The sequence below is a fragment of the Pseudopipra pipra genome, chromosome 3 (assembly GCF_036250125.1).
Source record: "Pseudopipra pipra isolate bDixPip1 chromosome 3, bDixPip1.hap1, whole genome shotgun sequence".
NCBI classification, from domain to species: domain Eukaryota; kingdom Metazoa; phylum Chordata; class Aves; order Passeriformes; family Pipridae; genus Pseudopipra; species Pseudopipra pipra.
This window is the reverse complement of record NC_087551.1, coordinates 86,398,518-86,422,533: the sequence shown is the minus strand read 5'-3', so window position 1 is coordinate 86,422,533 and position 24,016 is coordinate 86,398,518. Positions and strand designations below refer to the sequence as shown.

The following is a 24,016-nucleotide window of genomic DNA, read 5'->3' as shown; positions in this document are numbered from 1 at the left end:
CAGAAATTTATTACATTATATTCCTGAGAACAGCTAAGGTGAATTAACCACAGTAGACATTTACTACTCCTTCTGACATCCCTGAGATCCTGCCTGTAGTGCTGCTGTGGTTGCCGGTACCTTCTCGGCTGATGTGAACCTGTTCAAAGCTAACCAAAAGCCAACTGTCAGGGTTAGTGTAGTGCCAAGCCCTTGCCAATAAACCACCCAGCAGGTGTATTAGCTTATGCTTGATGCTACACTAACCATCACTTGGGTTTTGGTCAGCTTGGATTGTGACCAGAACAGGCTTACATCCACTAGGAAAACATAACAAATAAACAGAGCTTGACAAAGATGGTACAGCAGGTGTTACAGCAGTACTGGTTAAATGCTCCTCCCCCCAGCTACTTCAAGCAAAGGAAATGTTACTAGGTATGTGCCTTCTACAGAGAAGCTAATCTGACAAAGCTGGTATATGACAAGATACTTGTATTCTTGTGTACAGCCTGCATCCATGCCTATGTATCACCATTTAGCTCTACAAAGCATCCCTCAAGTTTGATTCTTTTTCATTTGAGCAATTTCATGAAAACAATGCTGAAAAGTGAATTTTGGCTGCACTCACGGAGATCATATTTTCTGTTACCTGTCCTGAATTTCATCTTCCACTATGGACAGGTGAGGTAAATATCACAAATATTTTGGACGTATTTTGGAAATGAAGCTATGCCAATACTGATAACTTAATTTTTACTCAAAGGAAGTAAAATACCAATAAGCACATCAGAAATACTGATACTGTTTTATTAACATCTGATGATCACATAGTAGCCATTTTCTACATGATCTTCTGTTGAACAAAGTACACGAATACTCCAAGGTTATGTTTTGCATGTGCCATCTTCTCTTGAACCATCACTGTCCATATTCAGTCATCTGCAACATCTAAGAAACCATGGATCAAAGTAGAGAGCACGTCAGACAGTCTTGGCAACCCTACCATTCTTTATGCGCTGACTCAGTAACATAGTTTATTGTAGTTAGGACAATAGTAGTTTAAAACCCTGATTTAAGATTTTTTTATGGGCTATCTTGTAAAGGAACAAACCACAGAATGATGGCATGCAATTCGAACATACAAATCTGCCCAGAGAGGAAACCTAGTCACCAGTTGAAATCCATAAAATTATTACAGTATTTAACAAAAAGAATTATATGGTTGAGTCAGAAAATAGAAAAAACCCCCCAAAATCCTAACAAAGAAACTGTATCAGAAGTAACGTAAAACATCAGTTCTTTTTAAAAAAGAAAATCTCTGCAGATGTTTCAGACTTCATACAAGAAGCTTGTTAAGAGGCAGTTTTGTTTGGTTTAGTACAGCTTGTCTTCATCACTTAGAGAATTATTTTTCCAGTTAATCAGCATCTCTCTGTCTCAGATTTACACTTAAAAGGTGCCTATCACCTTTGCATTTGAGTAGTAAAGACTGCTGTTATTTTTATTGAAATCATGACCTTCGTTATTACTACCCCAGATACTACATCAATATCTTTCCTGTTAACTATCCACATATACTTTGAAATATTGTAGCCTACTTTGTTGTGGTCTCTGGTCTGATGTCAGTGCACAGAATTACAGCTCCTTAGACTGCATCACATTTCCCTTTTCTGAGAAAAATTATTCTTTTTACTCCATTATTTTCCTTGACAGTTACTTCAAGCCTGTGACGATCACTGAGTCTTAACTCTTCACTGCTCTTGGGTGGTACGTCACTGACAGTTAGCAATCTGTTATCATGGGATGGCTGCTCAAAAGACTCTGGATTTTCAAAATTCGGTTTTTAATTAATAGGTATTCATCTCTCAAATCATCCTGGCAGCAGTCTCTGAAAATGGGCATGTAAAGGAGTTTCTCTAATACTGAAACTCAGGCTCCCTTTAATGTAGGATTACGGCATGCTACCCACAAAACCTACTGACCATTCTCTTTCTTTTCTAGAAAAGGAGGATCTCTTGACTTCACAAAGGTATTAAAAGATTACACATATATCCATGTCCACTAGAGAACTACATCTAGATTTTGTTTTGAATGTAAATGTGGCAATGCCACTCCACAAAGAAGTACAGATCTTTCAGAAGGACAAAATCAACTGTCATTGTCCTCCAGTGAAAACTGGAGATCTTCATTCCTCCTCAGCCAACATTTCTTCATGCTTACAGTCCCTCACTTGCAGATACAAGTGCTTCATCAAGAGATTTTACATGCTTCTCCCCAGCACAAATCCCATAATGCAGCTCATCATCCTTTACAGCAGCCCAGGACATTTGCTTGGTGGAGAACCTTGCTGCCCACTCTCCTGCCTTGCTGACAACAATGGCACCCCCCAGGCCCCCAACTCTTGTCTTCATGTAGTCTAATGCAGTGTCCGCTGCCACCTCTGGTGACATTCCTAAAAAGAAAAATAAGATCACTTCATGGCATCTGTCCTGACACTAGTTTTAAAACTCCAAGTTTTACCCCTCCCCACAGAGCCAGTCAAATCTAATTACTCTCTCAACTAAATCAGCAAGAAATTTCCAGTGTATCAAAGGAACCGTTTAAAGGAAGGCTCTGTACAGTTGCTAAGAGCTGCTGTGGTGTGGTGCTGCTGCAAATATTTATTTGAATAGCTTCAGATTTTAATTCCATTTCAGTGTTTGATACAAACTAACTCACCAACTCTATGTTCAAGAGACAATGTTTCTTATGCCATCCTTTGAAGGGAAAAATGCCAATTTGCAAGGTTTTCATCGCAGTTTTGTCACAAGCTAGGTCTAAAGCATTTACAATTTGAAAAATCCCACGTCAAAACAATCAAACATTTCAGTCATCATCTCTGTTCCAAGTCCACTGGCTGCAACAGAGCTCAAAGCACATTATTTCACATTGTCATAAGTTATCAAAACAAAAAATCAGCATTACTCTTCCTGAAGCTTCTGAAACTATCAGGCAAGATGAGGTCTCAATGTACTAGACATCAGACAAAGGACCAGCAAGGTAACTTCAGCTTTTCATTACTTGATTTGTATTAACAGGAATATTTTCTAAATAAATCAAATTGAATGTGAACGTCATACACACAGACCTGTAATAGCTGCAAGATACCTGTTCACTACCAGTTTAAATAAACATTCAGGAACGCAGTTGCCTTGGCCTAATTGCCCTAAGATATATTCCCTCAGTAATGTTATGCGGCTTAGGTTACAGAACAAAAACTGACCTTCATGCTTTCTTTCCCTGCAAATTTTGAGTTAAAACCAAATAAAACCATCAGAGTCAGGATTATTCACAGCACTGGTGACTGACAGGATAAAGCTCCTTTCTCTGACATACGGGTGACACTGTGACTATTCAAGTCAGTGGCACTGTCTTCAAAGGGTCAGTATTTCACTGTTTGATTTTTCACCAAGACAACAGCTGCCACCATAAGACAAAGATTCCAGCAGCTGCTAAGAATGGCAAAGCAATTCACTCCTAAAATATGAAAGTAAATTTTGCAGCATTCATCCAAAACAAGATATTTAGTAAGTGAATTACTGAATAGCTAAACAGAATTATGAGAGCTCTGTAGTTTTCTCGAATATGCAACTTCAGTTCAAGGACTCAAAAGTTACAATAACTTGAGGGTTTGTTTTCAGTGCCTTCATGGAAATGTTTCGGGGGGGGGCAGGGGGAGTCTATTGCTGACATATTTTCCTGGCAGCTGAGTTATACTTCTGGGCAGGATAAATGAAGGTAAAGCAAGCACTGGTAGGGTGAACAAGAGCAAATCAATTAGACATTAATACATATGGGTTCATTTTTTTTCTTTTTCTGTTTTTTTTCAATAAACTTTTTAATTTGATACTCATTTGCCTTTCATACTGATTAATCACAAGCCAGATAACTGCTGTCAATGCATAAGTTTTGCAATGCAGTTAACTTAAAGCCAGAGAAGAAACTGCTTTACACACTTTAGACTGAATAGAGCTTAGAAGGCTCTATTCACAAATTGAATAGTTAGGGACATAACATAGAGAGTAAGGGAGAGCATAATGTGTTAGAGTTTTGGGAAATAATCTGTAGGTTGTATTTTATGCTGAAACTGTCATATCAAAGATTTAGAGAAATGCACCCATTATATACAAACAGCTCTATAAAGCATAACAAAAATATTCTCAGCTGTTACTTGTCTCTCTACTTACTGCTTCTCCAATGAAAATGTAAATTGAACATTTTCCAATTATTTCCAGTTTGGTTGATCTCAAAGCAAGTTACACTGTACTGCCCCGAAGCTACAGCTTTCTAAAAATAATGGTGATATCTATATTAATGATTCTTGAACTGCATGCAATACAAGTATGTTGTCTGGCTATGTTTATAGGCTGTAACATAATCAAGGGTTTAGATGACAGACTAACTCAGGAAGGTAAAGCTCCAAAGGGTCATCCCACAGTCAGATTATATTACAGTCATATAAGACATACTGTGTCAGCTGTTTACCACATACCCACCCAGTCGGTTTAGTACATTTTCCAAAACAAAATGAAAATTGAAATCATGGTTAAAAAGTCTTAAAAGAATTTCTGTTGCTGTAATCAGAGTTGTTAAAATAAAGACCTTTATAGTTTATTAGAAAGGCAATATCCTATATCTTCTAATTTCAGTTCCAATTGTGTCGCTAGCGTTCCCCCTTACTGCTTCCTTAAATGTATCTTACTTTTACTTGTTTTCTATTTCCTGTTCACAAAATTTTAGTTTATAATTAGGAAAAAATATTAAAGAGAACTTCAGTTAAACAAAGTAGACAGTAATGTCTTTCAATGTACACTGATCTAAAGCATGATTAAATATCAGGCAGCAGAGATAATTCTGTCCAATTCAGCTAGTTTACCTTTATTAATACTTTAGTACTTCATTTTGTTTGTAAAGAGAGGTGACCCATCCGCATATCCCTGGGAGCAACTCTTCTGACACCTGTTCTAGCATGGTAGTAGATAAACTGAAACCTGTCATTATCAACGTTTCATATCTTCATTATTTTGGCTTTCAGGAAGTTTGGGATGTACCTTGCTCCATGTGATAGAGGATCAGTCGGGCTAAGACCACTTTCATAATGCTCTCCCCATGTCCTGTGGTTGAAGTGGCACCAGAATGATTATTAGCATAACCTCCACTTCCTTTTCAGAGGGAAAAAAAAAAAGAAAAAATTCTATATTATAATTCTATAATATAATTTACAAGCCCTTCATTGTTTTCACTGTTTAAAATAGGTACTGAACATTTCATCCTAAAGGTCCATTAGCTTTCTGCATTTCTGGGAGCAAAGTGTCATTAATGCTTCTTTCTCATTTCTGTCTGTTTGAAAAGTTAAATATATGAAAGAGATCAACAACTGTGGGAGCAAGTCAGCTGCCAAGTTGAGAGAGACTACTGATCTGCTTGTGGTACAAGAAGCAGAAGCAGGCCAACACTCCACAGGGATAAGCAAAAGTATTTTCCAGAACAGCAAGGGAGGGTATATTAAGGACCAGCAAGATAGTGATGGGATGCAGAATGCCAGGTCACACAACATTACCAACTGAGAAGATATGAAGGAAGATCTTGTGAGGACATTGGTGAACTGACCAAAGTTTGAGGGGAACTTACCCACAACAGCTTGTAAAAGATTTGAAGAGCCTAGGCTCTAGTGAAACCTCACAAAGCACCCCTGAAGAATCTTCAAAGTCCTCATCACAAGCAGAGTGGTTTTTTTGTTGAACTCCCCTTCCCCCCCTTTTTTCTGTCCCATCCTTGTTTTGCTGGCACATTCCACACCCTGTTGCTCTCCACCAAGCTTCTGCTTGCTCAATACCCATGTTTCTAGCACATCTCCTAAGAAAAATATTTCCCAGGAGCTAGAAAGAAACATACCACAGCATTATAAACAAGGTACTGGAGGACGGGAAAGAGCCTTAGAAGAGCAATGAAAGTTTCTTCCCTTATGTACTTCCGTGATCAGACCCTTTCAACGGACCCCGATTTACACATGGAAAAATACTGCCACAATCAGTCTGTCAAAAGCCCTTTACTAAACCTCTGATGTTTAAAAGCACAGCTTTTCTGTTTCCAAGCCTGCAGATGTCTAGTGAGACCAAAAGTTACAAGCAATATGCTCAACAGCGCCCAGTTTCACTTGTCCTTCATAGAACCATGTCCCAAACTACAGGAACCCTGAACATAACCTACAGAGAAGGATATTTGCAGTCAGAAAGCTGAAGCTAGAAATGAAGCTGAAAATATAGTCAAATACATTTTGACTATATAGTCAATAGTCAAAATGCAGAGGGTACCAAAACGTTAGCAACTTCATGTGCAAAATAAGTTTCTTCATAATCATATACTGCCAATAGTAGTGCTACTTGAGTTTGGAACATGTTTTACTAAAAATAATTATTTCCAAATCCCAGCTGTATGGTAGAACCCTAAAGCAATCAAATGACAAGTCTGTTCTATGAGAGGAAGAAGTCTGTGGAAAGGATTTTAAGTGTTTCTTTATACTTGGATAAGAGATCTCTTAAAATATTTCCTTTATTCCACAACACATCTATTAGGCTCTGAGGTAGTCTTATCAGGGCTCTCTAAGAACAGGAATTTACTCAAAGTTGCCAGTCACTTTATAATTCTCACTCACTGATAAAACAAATAGTAATTGCAATTATACCTACTTCCTTAAGTATCAAGAAAACAGCATCTTAATATACAGCAGGCTACATTTTTTGACTTAGTTGAAAGCACAGATGTAAAAACCCACAGCTTTATCAGAATCAACAGAAAGGAAACACAGGAAAAAACTGTTAACATTTATGAAAGAGCAGAAAGAAGAAATTTCCATCCACATTTTCCATACAAAAAAGTGTTGGATGACAATAATAATGACAGCACTACACCTCTACTCCCAATCCTTTCTTGCAATCTCCATACTGTAAGAAGCTTGAGCTTTTATACATCTGAATGTTAGATCTCCATTTCAGATGTACTGGTATTTATGTGCGTTTCACTAATGAAAAGGAGAGTGGTACAATACTTATTTTTCTTTCTTTAAATGAGATACCTCCAAAAAATGAAAGGTAAGATCCCACACCCCATACCTATGCATGGTGTGTCACCAACACGGCCAATCAGTTTATTAGAGAGTCCTCCAGTGGATGTTGCACAAGCTACATTGCCTTCACTGTCTATAGCAACAGCACCGACTGTTCCAAGGTCTCTGCCAAGAAAAACAGTTCACAAAATTAGATAGAATTAAAGCATACCTGCCAAAGCACGTTGCATTTATTTTCCAGGTAGCTTTAAAAAAAGATTACTACAAAAGAAGTACTGCTCATCATAAAGCTATTTTTGCTATGCTTCTCATTGCAAAAATAACAAGCAATATGTAACAATTCTCACTTTATATTTAACAGAGTAGAAAACACTCATTTTTTTTTTATCTCCCCCCATGACTTGTTTACCTTCATAGCATGGAAACTTCGACTTGGGGAGGAAAAAACCCACAAAGCAAAAGCAGACAGGGCAGAAATACTTCTAGTCATCATAGTTCTGGAGTAGTTTTTTGGCTGACAGACAAACTGACACACAACTTTCCCCTAAATGGCAACTCCAAGATGCAACAATTGGCTCCACTGTCTCAAGAGGAGGTTAACCGGAATTATTAATGACAATGTACGTAAATAAGTGAATACAGAAAAGGACAGTAATGTTATGCACGTACTGAATCATTTCCTTCCTGTTCCTCCTCTTTCCTCTTCCTTACTCCCCCTAATGTTTGAATGCTACAAAAAAAAAAAAAGGTTATTTATGTGCCTTTCAACTAGTACTGCTCACAATGCATCATTAATACATATTTTTGTCTTTGTACTCTGTAGCTAAGCAATCTTGAGGTTTAAATCACTTGGCCAGTAGAATCCGCTGAAACCGCACATCATTTTAAAAATCTTCATGCACTGAAGAAAACAGAAGTTTCAACTATTGCTTTATTTCTTCAGCACAGAAGAGACATATACGATAGGCTGCTCAAATCATACATGTGTAGTCATGTTCGAAGAAAAAAAAAAAGCCTGTTATAACATACTGTAACAGTTGCTACACTGAGAAGCAAGACACTAGTGAGAAGCAACAGTTTAAATATCCACATATTCCAGCATTTCACATAGGAACATAAACCACTATCTGGCTAGAAGCATACAAAAAAAAAAAAAAGCATAAAAATCTGCATCCTTCCACACAGGAAAAGAATTCGTAATAATCCTTCAAGGAACTAACTCAACAGGCAACTGGAACAGGAATATCTCGGGAAGTTGCCTGGACACTGGTGAGGGTTTCTCTATAGCTCCACAAAATCTCAGCTAATTAAGTCAGACAAAGTCCTTGTGTACCCTGAAACCCACAGTCACTTTCTCAGAAAACCAACTTCCTGTTCACTCCTGCTTATGTAAAATATCATACTGTCAGTCCCTACACTTCATTCACAGCAATTCAAAGTTGACTGATGAATCACAGGCCTTACAAACTGCTCTGACATTTCTGTGGATCTGGACCTCATCTCAAACTGATATGATGGTGCAGATGGGCTTCCCACCCATCCATCTGTTACAAATGATTTGCTGAAAAGAACATGAGTAAATTCAGTACTCTCTTGCACATTCATGCGGCACCCTTCAACCAACTAAAGTTAGATCCTCGTCAGAAGTTAAGAAAGGTACATCCAGATGTGTATATTTTTCTAGGTAAGTATTTATCTTAAGAAACTGTGAGAATAAAAACACACAGATTACACAGGCAGCAGCTATCTGTTTTGGCATGAGAGCACAACTGTTGGTAAATTCCAAAGTGAGTGTGTCCAACATACCTTATCTGCAGTGGAGCAAATAAACAACTATACTGTATTTCTTACTGCCCCTTTAAACTTTTTTATTGCTTCAGTGTAACCTTTTCTTTGTTCATCTTCAGAACAAAGGCAAAGAAGATATAAACAGGTTTTGTGCATGGATAGTTGACTCCAAAATATTACCAAGGCAGGCAAAACTGCCTAAGTAGAGATATCATACTATAATGCAATCTCTATTGTTAGTTATTGACAGTAGCAAAAACCTCAGCAAGTACCTCTGGTATACCAGAGGATGCTATTAGGGATTTCTTCAATCAAGAATTATTCTTATATACTGCATATACTGTGATACAAAATATATTAGTTGGATTTATTCATTCCCTCTTGTCTAAATCTTTCATTATCCAATATCCATGAAGTGACATGTACTTATTCTATCCCCATTCAACTAATAAGGTATCTGTTGTTTGTCTCTTAGCCCTGCATCAGTAGTAGGGTTTTCTGTTGATTGCTGTCAGGGCCCTTGTTATTTAACACCTCCTCGAGTTATTCATGCAGTGCGATTCACAGAGGGGCTAGGAGCCCATTTACTACAGGCACACTCAACTCCCTTTTTGTGGGGTTCTAAGGCAACCTCCAGTGATTCTTATCAAAGGTATGCCAGAGAGTCTCTGGAGTGAGAGACTGCAGATAAATCAAACCACACCTTGTTCTCAGCAAAAGGTGTGCAAGATGGAATGTCGTACATGCAACGGAATCCTAAGCTTTTAGCATAAATGAATGCAGGCTCCTAATCAGCAGAAGAGAAATGTATCTCTCATGGAGACACCAGGCTTTGCCTGGAAAGCCTATGAAATCCCATGGTTTCCAACACTGTGAGGACCAGAGCACTGGAAGTTAAGTACACATCAACCTTCAAATTCCCAGTATGATCTGGTATTATGTTGCCTCTGACTAACACTACTTCACCTTCTGTCTGTTTGCCTCAGGCAAGTTTCTGTGTAATCACTGTGGACATAACAGAGAAAAAGAACATTCCACATGTGATACAGAAGGAAATGAGCTTGCATAAAAAATGATCTGTTTTCAACTTTGTGAACTTGTGCTGATGTTTTGGGCACTGGTTTTCAGAAAAAGAACAGCGTGGCCAACACCAGAAAAAGTCTTGTGCCCTTCAGAGATACACAAGTTTTCTATTATCAGATATTCCAGAGCAAGACAATGCTGAAATTGAAGATGCCTAACACTGTTATCAGAAAAAAAACTTTTAAATTAAGCAGTTATGAAGAATGAATGAAGACTTAGATGCCATACCATTCCAACTGATGTGTAGGTGACCAAGTGGCAGCAGAGGTTACACCATCCTCAAAATTCTTCATAATGAATGGCAATACCACACAGTCCTTGGACAGACCATGTATCAAAAGAAAACTTCTTTTGTGTACAAGGTGAACTATGACTGAGACCTTATGGTCAAGGAACAACATCACTTTGTTTACAAGACCATATTTACACTTGCCTTATTAATTTCTTTTTCCTTCTAGCAATCTACTGAAAGTAACATACAGCTTGTAGTTTATAGCCTTGTTTCAAAGTCATAATTAACATGCCCACAGAAGAAATTTACTTCTTTTGATCTACAAATTTAGTTCTGCTTCTCTCATTACTACTATTTAAAAAAACCCAGATGACCAGCACATAGTACAGCACATATGTAATGTAATACAGCGCTTTCCTGCGCCACAATCACTGACATACAAATGGAAACTCAAAACAATTTGGTATTTATCCCTACCTCACAGGCATAAACCCCATTTTTGACACCTCATGTTTTTCATTCCTTTTCATGTCCACCTCACTTTCCCCTTCACTTTATACGAGACTGGCTTGTTTTTCAAGCGACGTTCGTTTTGCTGTTGGGCAATACCATCCAGTAGTATCTCACTTCATACCCACCACTGAACTTCTTGGTCATTTTTTTCATTCCTTTTCATAAACAACAGCCACAATCAGCACTCGGAAGGAGTTACTGGCCAAAATCTGATGTCATTTAACTACCTAGTCCAGTTTAAAGACAAATCTGATCATCTACTTAACCAAGATCAGCTTTCTTAAATTTTTTTCATGGACTTGTTTTGAAATGTGTCCTGGAGGTTTTCTAAAATCACAGTTCCTCCATGGAAAAGAACTATACAAAAGTACACATGCTGTTTTTTAAAGCTGCTCTATGCTCTTCTGTAACTGGCGATTTTAAGAGGAACAACGAGTTCTGATTTTGTAAAACCTATGCTATGTTAAAGTGACAAACAATCTCCTTAAGCAGCAACAAGTTTATTAGAGTTTGTTCCAATCATTTAAACTTGAGCAAATTCATTGAAAGCTTGATTTTCCAGTACTTTCACTGAAGACATACTGTAAAGACTGTATCAAACCATGTAACATTTGAAATACAGGCCTTCAAGGGGGTTTGTTTGGTTGGTTGGTTTTTTTGGTTTTGTATGTTTTTTCTTGGTTTGTTTAAGGGGTTTGGGTTGGTTTTTTTGGTTGTGGGTTGTGTTTTGGTAACCAGATGGCACAAATTAAATTACCTGAATTCAAGAAAAATTTTACCTACTTCTGAAAATCTTCAGGGTTGAAATCTGGTTCAAGGTTCTTCCTCCATCTCTCACGGGATCTCTCGGTTACTAGTTTCTCCCCTGGAATCTCAGGAATACCCATGGCCCGAGCAAACAGGTGTGCACCCTGATCAGTCAGCAGCATGTGCTTTGTCTGCAGAAGATAGACATGAGATTCACTGACAGTTCTTGTTTTGTCTTGTACTGAGCAGCTTTGTACAATCACTCTTTATTTTTAGATGTATTCACATAAAGAAAATTCCACATTTTATTTTTAAACTTTCTAGATTTCTATGTCCATATGCCCTTCCACTACAGCTGAAAAAAGTCAGCTCTCCAAAACACAGGTACAAACTTTCATCATTAGTAGAAAACTGCATTTATCTAGTGCACACTTCCTATAACGGGAGAAGAAAAATTGGTAAATTTGTTCTTTTGCTAATTTGTATGCAACTTCTTTGTATTGTTTCCAGTCAATCACCAAATCACTACATAACTAACTGTTTAGTCCAGTTAACTAAGGGATATAGAAGGATTTTACTTAGAGGAATGGTAAATAAACTCCTGTTCCATTTAAAGGCATTACACATAGTAAAATAACCAACAAATGTAAATATCATATACTGAAGTGCTTCTTAACATCAGCAGAACAATTTTATTTTAAACGTATCCTTCAACTAGCTGCTATTCTTATAGATTCAGAATTTCAAATTTAAGAACAGAAAACTGTTCTAATGGGCTCAACCAAAATACATTTGCCCTCTTCTAAGAACATCTGCAAGTTCTATTTGGATTCCTTTATTTACAGAGCACTTTGACCAGATTTTAATTCAACAACCTTAGTTAATTCCATGCTTCAAAATTTGTACAGCTGGGTTAATTAATATTTCAGAAAAACTTGCCAGATAAATTTATTTAATTAATCCTTAAACTTTAGTAGTAGCTCTAAAATCTGATTTCTTTTGTTTGTTTGGTTTCTTTTTTAAATCTATGTCAAAAAGTAAGCATCAACTTTTTGCACAACTGCACAGCTGTTAATCACTCATCAGAGCCTGGGAAGGTTTTGGAAGAGCAGTGGTCTGACTATACAGTATGGAGTAATTTCAGAGCACAGCACCTAACTTCAAGCAAGCTCTTATAACCATGCAGCAGCACAGCACACAGGCACCAGCTGAGGTCCAAAAAGTAGAACCAGTTAATGCTGGAGGCAGCAGGCCAGCAGAGCCTTGCAAAGCACCAAAGTGGCACATATGCAGCTCTCAGCCAGAAGCCAGGACGGCATTTCTGTGTCATGCTATATTCTGCAAGACATTTAGATCTCAAAGCTTTGCATTTTTACAATGTTGCAGAGCATCAACTTCTGTTGATTTCTAAAGCAATGACAAGTAATCACTATCATGACCAACCCATAGCACTGCATTGTTTATTAAAGGATTACAAACAAACATCTTCCCAAATCAGACACTGATCTCTACTTAAGCCTATCACAGCCTCTGCACTAACCCCTTTGGACAGTTACAGAGGAGGGAAACGTGGCTACACTTCAGAAACATTCCTGATGATGTGGCCCTGAATCAAACATTTTCTAAAATTTAAATGCCTTTTAATTAATCCTCAATTCGTGAGAGTATTGCTTTAGGGAACAAGAATAAAGGTTAAAAGGAATAAGTCCTCTGTATATGTGAAAGACTGGACATCAGGCTTACATGCTGAGTGACATTACTGGACCTACCTATTTCTAACAAAGCTGGTGAGTAGTGTTCTTTGACTTGAAAGCCAACTTCTTAGTGCAATACTGCCCCCCTCTGCCACTGCCACTAACCCAATCAGAAGTACACGATCCAAAATTCAAACTAGTTTTGGTTTTTATCTGTGAGTGTGGGGTTTTTTTGATTGGTAGAGTTTTTTTCAGGAAAGACACTGCAATTTTCTTTTGTCTTTATCTGTAGCAGGAGGATGTGTCCTCCATCACTTGATTTCTTCAGCAATTAAGGCTATATGGTCCTTTAAATAAGATTTTTAAAAAAACAGATTTTAACTGTATTTTACAGTGATAAATGGAAGCTATTTCTAAAAACTTTTTCCAAGTGTTCCCTCCCATATGCAGATTCAGATAACATACCTTCCTAAGCTGCACAAACAAGAAATACTTGCATAAAGAGGAGTAAGCTTCTATGATAGGCTTTTGTGGTTGTTTTCTTTTTTTTCTTTTTCAGTCCTTACTGGAAGAAGTTCTCTCCAACACATCTTGTCAATCAAAAGAGATGGTAGAACAACACAAAAGCACATTTTTCTCTCTCATCTGTCCACAGTTTCATGAATATGGTTGCTAACTTAGAGTGCCTAATTTTTCTGGGAGACGTTTATAAAAAGTAATTCAAAAGGACAAAAAAAAAAAAAAAAGGTGTTCCAGACATTTTACTAACAAGAAGAAATGCTGGCAAGTTTAGTTAATTTCATGGGAAATGGGGAAAATCTCCCAAACTTCTGCAGCTGACCTGAAATTCAGATCCTCACGGTTCTTTATTTGACAATTCTGGCAGCGCAGAGCACAGCAAAAATCCAGCCCTTTGCATTAAGAAGCCTGTGTTCTAAGCTAAATTCTCCTTTGTCTAATGTAAAGAGCTGCAAATATAGTAGGGGAACACATATGCAGTTCATGTATAGCAATAAATTAGTTCTCTAATGTTCATGAGAAGCCCATCTAATGAAGTGTTGGAGCTGGGAGGGGTTACACCCCCTATTTGAAAAAAAAAAAAAGTCATTTCAATGTATCATTCTATTTATGTTCACTACAAACAGGAATAATTCAACAAACATGTAACTGTTTTCTCAAGAATTTGTAACATCAGTGAACATAGTAAAAGACTTGCACCTCTAGAAGCTCTGTGATTGATAGCATGGTAAATGCTGAATAGAAATTATTGTGGTGTCCTCCTTTTTTCTACTTGACAGGTTTGGACAAGTTTAAGCCCAGTGGGAAACTGACATCACAAAGGGATAAATGTGTGCAAGAACAATCTCGAGGAGCTACTCTGGCCACCAGATGGAGCCCATACTGTTCCATAATATGATGGAAATACAATTACAAGCAGATGGGAGGGTGTTTTTGGTTGGTTGGTTTGTTTTCGGGAACTGCACGTTTCAAAATTCTTTATGGCACTGAGGCATCTCAAAAACACTGGAAAATAATTACACATGCTTAAGACCCCAGGAAAATTAGTCTTATTACCCACTGGTCACAAAGTTGAAAAAAATTTAATTATGCACAGTAAAACAAAACACACTATGAAATATACTGTGAAATAGCCTGGGTTGGTGTCCCAAAATTCCTGTCCAAGATGAACAGAAAAGCAGAATCAGTTGGTATTCCCATTTCTAATACCTGATGGAGAAGGAGCAGAAACTCATCTTGAGCTATATTAAGCAATTTAGGCTGTTTACATTTGAACTTTATCATCTACAGAGATTTTTTTTTTTGTATCTGGCCAAAAATGTTAAGGCTTTAGGACTACACCATTATACTTGCTCCTGTACACTAGAATTTATGATTTTGTTTCAAATTTAGCCTCAAAACTTTTGAACACCAGAAACAACACAATGACAAAAAGACCTTGTAAGAGACAAGATGGACAAAGGAGAGGGTTTTTTGTTTGCTGGTTTTTTTTTCTTTTTTTTGGTTTCTTTGATTTTTAAAACAGAATTTGTAAAGTTATGTTCTCAAAATCCAACAACATTGTGTTCACTTAAATAGGATTTTGTCATGGACAAGACAAGAAAATAAATCAGTGATTCTGGAATATGAAGTGAACAATGGGCATTAAAAGAAGTTCTCCAAGAATGAAATTAAGTGAAATACAACACATTAAAGACATCTCTCCCCCAACTCTTCACCTACATTCACAAATTTTGAAAAATTTGGTTTTGTGAAGCTGTCTACCACCTATACTTACTATTGTTCTAGCTGAATGACAAAATAAAAGCCAACTGAAGGAAAAAACCCTTATTCATCGCAAGTTTTAACATGATTGAAACGTATGTCTTCCAGAAAACAAAGTATTTATATTAAATGTATTAGTGAAATGTTCTGATTCTAAGAACAGGACTATCCTCCAATTATGGACGTGAAAAAATCCTATCTGCCTTGGAGGCCACTGAGGACAAATTAAATTTCAATCATCTTTAAAGATCACCAAAAGAGGCTTGGTTTCCTCAAAAGTCACTTTAAAAGGTTAAAGAAACATAAAAGTCTTCTTTGTTCACAAGTGAATATGAAACCCTTTTCAGCAACGGGGCAGCTGCGTGAGCAGGATGAAAAGTGTGAACTCCAAAGACAGTACAAACTCTTTGATCACTGCCAAGTAAAACAGATGCAAATATCACACAAATGATCTACTCCATCCTGACACACACCAGTAGCCACCATTTCTGAAAAATAAGAGAAGTCTGTTGTGGCAAATATTAGGTGGACTTCTTAGTGGAGTAATGTGGGACTGATCTTATGTAGAAGGTCAAGTAATAATCATTTTCCTGCCCTGATAAATTTGATTCTCTTGAAAAATCAGTCACCACCCAACAGAGCTACTGTTACCCTCTACTGCTAGAAGACTACAACTTTGCACCAGAGCTACCATCTGACAGGTCACAATGGAGAAGACTATCTGGAACAATGTAAGAATGCATTACATGGCCAAATATGTAATTGGGTCATTTAATCCAGTGCCTTATCACTGCAAAGTGAACAATGTATTATCCAACTTTAATCTTGCGAGATCAAGCAGAAGACTCAGTGACAGCATAAAAGCTCTTCAAAAAACAAGTGAACAAAATAAAGAAAATAAATATCTTGAACACCAGCTGTGGAACTACAGGAGACCAACATGCATATTTCAATTTCTCCTTGAGAAAGCAGAACTTATGTTTTCTTAGAATGTTATTTTTTTTTTATAAATATCTCTCAAAAACCCTTAAAATAAAAATGCTTCATGGTCATGACCATAGCTTCCAAACACTTTCATCCATTTCTCCCTTCTTTCCTGCCTTAAAGCACTACACAAATATCATCATTGATGTGTGTCAATATACTGGATGAAGTTCTAAGGAAAAACATGCTTTATAACCAGCATACCTTTTCCATAACAAGTCGAGCAAGTTTTATTGGGTTTGCTATGCATTTAACTGCAGATACTGCTCCAGAGTCTAAATTTTTTCCATCCATTATAATGGCATCCATTTCTACTTCACCTTTTTCATTTAGAACAGATCCACAACCTAAAGACAAAAGAAAAAAAATTAGGGAGGAAGACAAAGAGAAGAAAGTCATTAAGACCTAACCACCAGGTGATTCAATTATTAGCTCTTATCAAGCAACTTTTCTCTTTCCCAGTTTGCTGACTTACTGAAAGTATCTCAGCAGAAACACTGCTGAGTATAACCACAAAATCCAGCCATTAAGAGAAGTCTCACAGAGTACAGCATCTACTTTAAAATCAAGTTTTATTTTTTGTAAGATGAAAAACACTTCCAATCACATCCCAAATTATATACTTGGTCCAAAAGCTAAAACAACAATCATGAACAGAATTCTTTATTCCTCAGATCACTTTTGAGTGCACAAAAGTATTTTACCTTACAGTTCTTCCAAAGGAGGATACAACATAACCTAAAGAAATACTATAGCATTTGATCCTATCAACAGATTAGTGTCATACAGCACTCCAAGAAACCGCCAAAATAATGGAGCCGAATAAAAGCATCCACTCACTGCTGTAGCAAAAGCCTCAAATAAGTTCTTCATTACCAAATAAAAACAGTAAAGTAATTTAAAAAAATAAAAGTTAAGGAATAAAATGTTGGGTAGTTATTTTCTTCTATAATTATCAGTGCTATTACTAACCTAGTTGAAAATTAAAGAGATAAAAAAATGAGACAATGCAAATAGGGTGGGGTTTTTAAGTAATGCCAATAATTGTATCACAGGGGATTAACACGTTTTAAGTCATCAAATGCACAAGCCTTGCTAATAAGGATGGTGAAGACTAAACCTAAAAAGAAGCAAAAAGCCAAACGAAAACATGGCAGATTTACACATTAGCTCAGGTAGAAAGACCTGAACACTGCAGATAGCTAAAGCAATTTTTTTTTCTTTCTGTTAAACCAGTACTAAAGCAGGTCAGAAACCACTGTTAATAACTGACATAAGACTTCTATACCAGTGTACTTCAGACCTGAATATATGAAGTTAAATCCCCTGTAACAAGAGACAACAAAATCCTGTAATCCTCCTCCTGTAATCTCCAAAACTTCCCCTGCCACATACAGACACACTCCCCAAAAGCTATTTTTTGCCTGTCTGCGACTGCATAAGCTATTCCAGAGTTCAGCCCTGCATCATTCACAATGTGTTAATTTCTAGACTACACTGATCTGTAAAGACCTTACAGGTTAATTGCCTTGTGCCATCCGCTTTAACATAATTCTTCCAGCTCTTCCTTTATGCTGGTAAGGAGTCAGTACTCTTTGTTTACTTAGCTAAACCCTGCCATACTCTTTTATCTTCCTTTGACAAGGTAGGCTTTCTAGCCTATGACCTTGAAATTCCCACTAGAACTAGGAGATTCTTAAGTATCAGTGACCAGAACCACAATGCCAAGGGAAACTCTACCAGGCCCCTTCACCACTGCATTAATAGTATCGTATGTCTACTGGACATCTCTCATGGGATACAGTTTAGGATTTCCTAAAATTTCCTGAGCAGAAAACAGATGCAGACAGTTTCTTCAATCAAAGGCAGCTTCCTACAAAAGCCTCCTCTCACAGCTAGTGAAGAGAGACAGGTGCTCTCTAAGAACAATTCATCCCACTTGCCATAGAATCATAGAGAGGCCTGGTTTGGAAGGGACTCTTGCCATGGGCAGGGATGTCACCCACTATATCAGATTGCTCAGGGCCCCACCCAACCTAGCTTTGAACACTTCCAGGGATGGGGCATCCACTACTTCCACAATTCCTACATCTTAGCTGTATAGTCACCTTTTTCGTTCCACTGACCACCATGAAAGTCTGTACACTACAACAAAGCTAGATACTGAACTTCAGGTTATTTCAGGTAGGATGAGTAGGATGGTTACAGACTGCCTTTTCATCCATCTTTCAAAGCAATGGGTAGGGACTACCAGCCCCCAAGGGCATGGTATCCATTGGCAGCAGTGCTAAAAAAAAAAAAAAAAAAAAAAGTTTGGCTCACTTGTTAAGCAAAAGGCTGGGAAAAGAACAGAGACAACAGAAGACAGAAAATCTAAGGGGACATAAATAACGAACCTATGAGATTAGTCAAATCACACGTGGGGTACTGAGAGGAGTACTCCAGTTACCTCTGTCTACACATAGACAGATCTGTCCTGTGCCCTGCAAAGGCTACGGAAGAGTGTGCAGGGACCACTACAGTGTCAATTCATATATCTGCAGTACTCACACCAAGCTGATGAACACTGCTAGCCAAAGCAATCACATGAGGTAAATATAACCAAGCCCACTTCCTCATCACAAGCAGAACTGGATGACTTCATTACGCTGCACAAGTCACTAAAATGGTAGTTTTAGACAACAGTATAGCTTCTGAGCCCTTCTACCAAGCCAACATCGAGATGAACCTACGCAGAATGGCCACACCCTGTAATTCAAAAAAGGGCACAACCTGATCGTTATGCCCATTCTTCCCCATGTTTATTGTAGTCTCTTAGCAATGTCTGTGTTTTCCTAGAAAACATTACAGCAAACCGGATTTATTCTTTTATAAAGATAAATACCACACAGTGAGTTTTAAACAGCCACTCCAATCAGCATCCTCTTCACATAGCTTTCACCTCATTTTTGCCAGCTACCGTGAACAGCTGTATCTAAGGAGCGTTAAGACAATTAGATTTCTGTAAGTGATTACCAGACTATTTGCCACACTTAGATCAGCACAGCCAAACCTGAACAAGTGCTTAAGGCTAAAGTCCAGTTAAGTAAAAAGTAAATGAGAGAATGCCACCCTGATACTGTGTAATAGTACACACCGCACGTCTAAGTTTGCTTCATGATTTCAGCTTGGACGCTCTAAAAATCAAAATGTTCAGCCCAAGTCAGTAATAAAACACTGAAAGTTTCATACGAAATAAAAGCTCTCCCTTGCTCTCAATTGCAAGGTAAGCAGGAAAAAATGAACCTCTGCAAACTAACTGAGCATATAACTAATAGTTATGTTATCTAAAGCACTGATCACTGACAGGTCTTTCCTTCCATGTTTATTCCTGACATAGGTTGGTGAGAATGTTTGGGGTTTTTTTGCTGAAACTTATCAAAATCATAAACGAGTCATATCAAGAGGAGAAAATATTTGACAACTTCCATTAACTAATTTACGTTACTCATTAGAAAATCCAGTTATGAACTCTTTCTGCAGAGATTCACGACTCATATACCATTACTGCATTACTTCTGTAATGTTATTTACAAAATAACTAATTGTAAGCATTAATGAAGAGAAAAACACCTAAAATCCCCAAGAACAGCATTCCTCTGGTAAAGGACAAGCGTTAAGCCTTAAACAAATGCTGCAAGCTATATCCAAGTGCCTTGAAAATGAATGTTAATTAAACATATACTCCATAATAGAGTCCATGTCTTAAAACTGAATATAAATGACACAGTAATGAACAGCTCCACATGAATGAAATGGGAGAAGAATGAGAACAGAGTAACTCAATTTCCTCAGTGTACTCATGAGAAACTGCCACACACGCCATGCTGTTTTATACTGAGAAATCAACTGTTTTGTGACACTAGTATTTACTCCACTGCAATGTGCATAATTCAATAATAATGCAAGCCAGGATTTTCAGAAGCATCAGGGCAAAACACTTGAAATACAAGACGATTTTAAGCCCACTTAATTCTTGAAAAATTACCTGCATTAAAATGAGGATCATCTTCCATTGACTGTACTGCCTCCTCAACTGCATCTACGGCGCTGCCTCCCCGTTTCAGGACACCATAACCTTGCAGCGCAGCTCTGACAGTGCCAGCACGACATCCCTCTTCTCGGTCTTTGAAGATCCGTCCAGCTCCACCATGCACCACGATGACAGGCTTCATTCTGCCAAGTTCCTCCCAAGTTCCTCCACCTGTTAGTTGTTTGGAAGGAGTAGTCTGTAGCACGTGCTCCTTTCTACATGGAGAGAAGACTGCAGGTTAGTTAACAGATATAGGCAGTTTGATTGCAACCATTTTACCTTCCAGGAAGTGAAGTACTCACAAGGGAGCTCCTAATTCAGGTCTGGACAAGGCCCCAGGCAACTTGGTACAACTTTTAAGGCCAGCCCTGCTTTGAGCAAGGGATTGGGCCAGGTGGCACAGGAGGGGCCCTTTTCAGGCTAAGTTATGCTACAATCTCGTGATTTAGTATGAACCCTGTCTGGTGATAATACATTACAGACAAACAAGCATTTGAGGTCCTGCTAGCTGCTCTTTATTTTAGATGGGTAGCCCCACTGTCTGAGTAGAGTAATATATAACCGGCAACAAAAAAAAAAAAAAAAAAAAAAGGCAGCTGACCCGACCTGACTTAACAGCTTACCCAGCTCAACCACCTCGATCCCAGACCTCTGACCTCTTGCAAAACTTTGAACTTCGTGCAGGAAAACAAGGCGTTCACACCTGGCAGGCAACAGCTTGTTGTTACTGCTCACGGCCTCCTGAGAGCGAAAAGAGATTGTTGCTACGAATCTCCGATGATGCAAATCGCATTTTTGATTCTAGAATGAAGCAAAGAAGCAGCAGCAGCCTCATCTCCCACTGAAATCTAGGGCATCTCTCAGTGAAAATTCCCCACGTGGAAAGTTTCTCGGGGACAGCTATTTCTGGAGACTGTGAAGAACAAACTCTAACTCTCTCTCCCTCATCCTGCAGGCAAACCTTTCCGACAGAGACTCCCGCAGCCCAGTTGCTCTCTCTCCTGCTGCCCCAGGGCGGGGGGCCGCCGGACGGGATGGCAGCAGGCGTGGAGCCCAGCAAACCCCATCCTGGAACGCCGTGGGGCAAAACATCCCCTAAAGCGAGGCCGTGCAGGCTTCTATTTCAACCAGTAGCTACACTCTTCCCATGCTCTTCACGGGCTCCCCTCGGCCCCGCACCCAGCCGGGGCCCGCTGTACCGCCGGCCCGCTGCCAGCCCCCCGCCCCGCGCAGAGCGGCAGCGCGGCTCCGGACCCCACCTGCAGCCCTGGGCGCCGGCCCGGCGGGCGCAGCCGCAGAGCCCCGCGCCCCGCAGCCGCCCGTAACGGACATGGCGCCCCCCGCGCGCGCTGAAGCGTGCCCGCGGTTAAGATGGCGGCTGCTGCCACCCGTGCCCGGGCGGTCCCGCCCAGCACCCTGCAGGGGCCGGGCCGCTCCCCCCGGCCCTGGACTACCAGCAGTGGGTGCTGCCGCATCGTGCACCCCTGGGCGTGCTTCTCCCCTCAGCCGCGGTGCTCGCTGTCGCCGCGCTGTGCGAGGCCATAGTTGCAGTGTCGCATCAGCTCATCGCCTGCCACCGCCCGATTTCTCCTCCAGTTAAATTAGGAAAATGGCACACCCCCCGCTCCCCGAAAATCGATGCCTAGCAGCATTTCCCGTGTGCTCACTCTTCCCCTTCCCTCTGTCCAAGCCAGATTATTCCCGTTCCCAAAGCTCGGGCTGCCGGTGCAGTTGCGTAAACGAAAAAGGGTCTCCGGTCTGTGGGGAGCATCGTGCATCCCAGCCTGTGTCAGGTGGGCACAGGCCAGGTGTGGATAAGGTGTATGGGGCCCCACTGATGCAAAACTGACAGCAAAGACAAGGAATAAGATTGATGTTGATTTTAGTTTTAATTATAGGCTGCTGGTGGAAAAAATAGAGTTCGTTAAAAAAACCCACAATTCAGAATTTCCTTACCTTTGTAATTAGAAATGTAAACAAATAATTCTCAAAATTATACAAACTGTACCCAGCAAGCATTTGGACGCCTTCTCTGACCATTCCTGCTTAGTTCACCACCACTCTGCTTCTTTGTCTCTGTTGTGTTGCTGTCGTCCAGGCTGCAGGGAGACCAGTGGATGCAGCCTGCTGTGGCCATGCAGGGAGTCACTGATGTGGCGATGCAAAAGTCACTCAATTCAAGATCTATTTTGATCCTGAAGGTTGGTTGAAAATTAATTAGTGTGGTTTAATTGAAAGGAACTACTCCTGATGGTTTTTCATTGTCACTGATAGGATTAACAAAGAGGAATTTAAATTTCTTATGTGAATTATTTAAGAGTGTTCCCTGTTTTTATAGAATATTTATCTTGCTTTCAGGTAGTGTCAAAACAGGAAATGAATGCTAGTTAGATTAAACAGTTTAGAAGAATTATTTTGGTTCTTTGCATGGACGGCTGAACACTAAATTTATATAGTAACTTTAAGTTGAAATTTTAATATTAGTCTAATGTTACGATTCAACAAAACAAGCATGTCACTTGATAGAACTAGAATAATTTGTTTCTACATCTTTTTACCTGAAGCCCTCCTTGGCCACTGTCTTTCCATTGTTGTCAGATCATTTATGTGCTTTTTAAAATGCTGTAAAGCTTCTCAGAGCAGATGGGAAAGTATTACTTTTAGTTTTACAACTATTATTTAATTTTTTTTTTAAATCACCGCGTTGAATTGCACATCAGGAACCTGTCCTAAGGCTATGTAAATTGTTAGAATAAGTTTTAAATAATTACTGTAAAAATCTATTGGTTTTGTTCTTGCTAATTTTCATGACACCTTCGCAAAATACAACTGCTAGATAAATAAATTTTAAAATATACAGAATAAATTAGGGTTTTTGCATGTGTAGCCTTGTGAAGATTAGCTTTCCTGCTTGTCAGCTGATTGTGCTTTCCTTGAAAGAGTTGGGAATGTGTTACCACAGGTGAGTAAGGGCTAGAGGGCTAAAGCAGGGAAGTAAGAGATCTGGACACCTGTGTGAGGAACATGTGTGTGAAAATACTCTGATACTGCAGGGTCTGCTCTGCATTTCCAGTGACTAAAATACAGCTGTATTTGTGCCTTCTATTTTCCTGTGGAACCCGTAAATTGAGGACATGCCCTCCTACTTCTAGAGAAAGAATTCCCTTAGAATCTCACTGAAAATTTAATTTTAAGAACCAGCAAAGAAAGTAAAATATATTGTAAAAGTAACTGTTTTAACACATATTCATTAATAAATCTATTTTTTAAATAAATGTTTATGTAGCAACTTGTCTGTTTATCCATAACTATTTTAAAACCTTCATAGTATGATGTAGAACAGAAAGCAGTGCTCTCTATATTATTAATTGGATTGTAGGAGCATGCAGATTTGATCAAGGCTAAGGCTGCTTAAGCAAGTGCCATAAGCATGCAGAAGGGGAATCCTAATTCACAGAGTCTGCAAACATGGATCTTTTTGTATTAGGCAGAACTGTCTTGTGGAGATCACTGCAGCATTAGGATGCCCTGCAAAA

General features: G+C 38.9%; 1 protein-coding gene and 1 long non-coding RNA gene across 5 annotated transcripts in view; one reads left to right on the top strand and one right to left on the bottom strand.

The window, feature by feature from the left end:
• The window catches only part of LOC135411954 (uncharacterized), a 32,336-nt gene extending 15,717 nt beyond the window's left edge, over positions 1-16,619 (top strand). The window contains exon 3 of the long non-coding RNA XR_010429400.1: positions 14,440-16,619. This is a non-coding gene — a long non-coding RNA (uncharacterized LOC135411954). The remainder of the gene's footprint in view (positions 1-14,439) is intronic.
• Positions 773-22,043, bottom strand: ASRGL1 (asparaginase and isoaspartyl peptidase 1). Of its 4 annotated transcripts, none has more exons than XM_064650200.1 (8): positions 21,935-22,043; positions 21,104-21,221; positions 20,436-20,695; positions 16,613-16,755; positions 11,484-11,638; positions 7,131-7,249; positions 5,070-5,180; positions 773-2,431 (listed from the first exon to the last, which is right to left on the bottom strand). In XM_064650200.1, the coding sequence occupies exons 3-8, from the start codon at positions 20,620-20,622 to the stop codon at positions 2,196-2,198; spliced, it is 951 nt and encodes a 316-aa protein (XP_064506270.1). In that variant the 5' UTR covers positions 20,623-20,695; positions 21,104-21,221; positions 21,935-22,043; the 3' UTR covers positions 773-2,195. The 4 variants fall into 4 exon arrangements, with proteins under 4 accessions (XP_064506270.1, XP_064506269.1, XP_064506272.1 ...); XM_064650199.1 differs by lacking the exon at positions 21,935-22,043 and adding an exon at positions 21,740-21,844; XM_064650202.1 differs by lacking the exon at positions 21,935-22,043 and adding an exon at positions 21,740-21,844 and having other exon boundaries at positions 20,436-20,691.
• Between the last annotated feature and the right edge of the window lie 1,973 nt (positions 22,044-24,016).

Excerpts from the sequence above, each read along its gene's own strand:
- ASRGL1 (XM_064650200.1), bottom strand. The coding sequence starts at position 20,622 with ATGAAGCCTGTCATCGTGGTGCATGGTGGAGCTGGACGGATCTTCAAA. Across the intron at positions 16,756-20,435 it reads TGATCCTCATTTTAATGCAG|GTTGTGGATCTGTTCTAAAT; the intron begins GTAATTTTTCAA and ends TTTTGTCTTTAG. Across the intron at positions 11,639-16,612 it reads CTCGACTTGTTATGGAAAAG|ACAAAGCACATGCTGCTGAC; the intron begins GTATGCTGGTTA and ends TATCTTCTGCAG.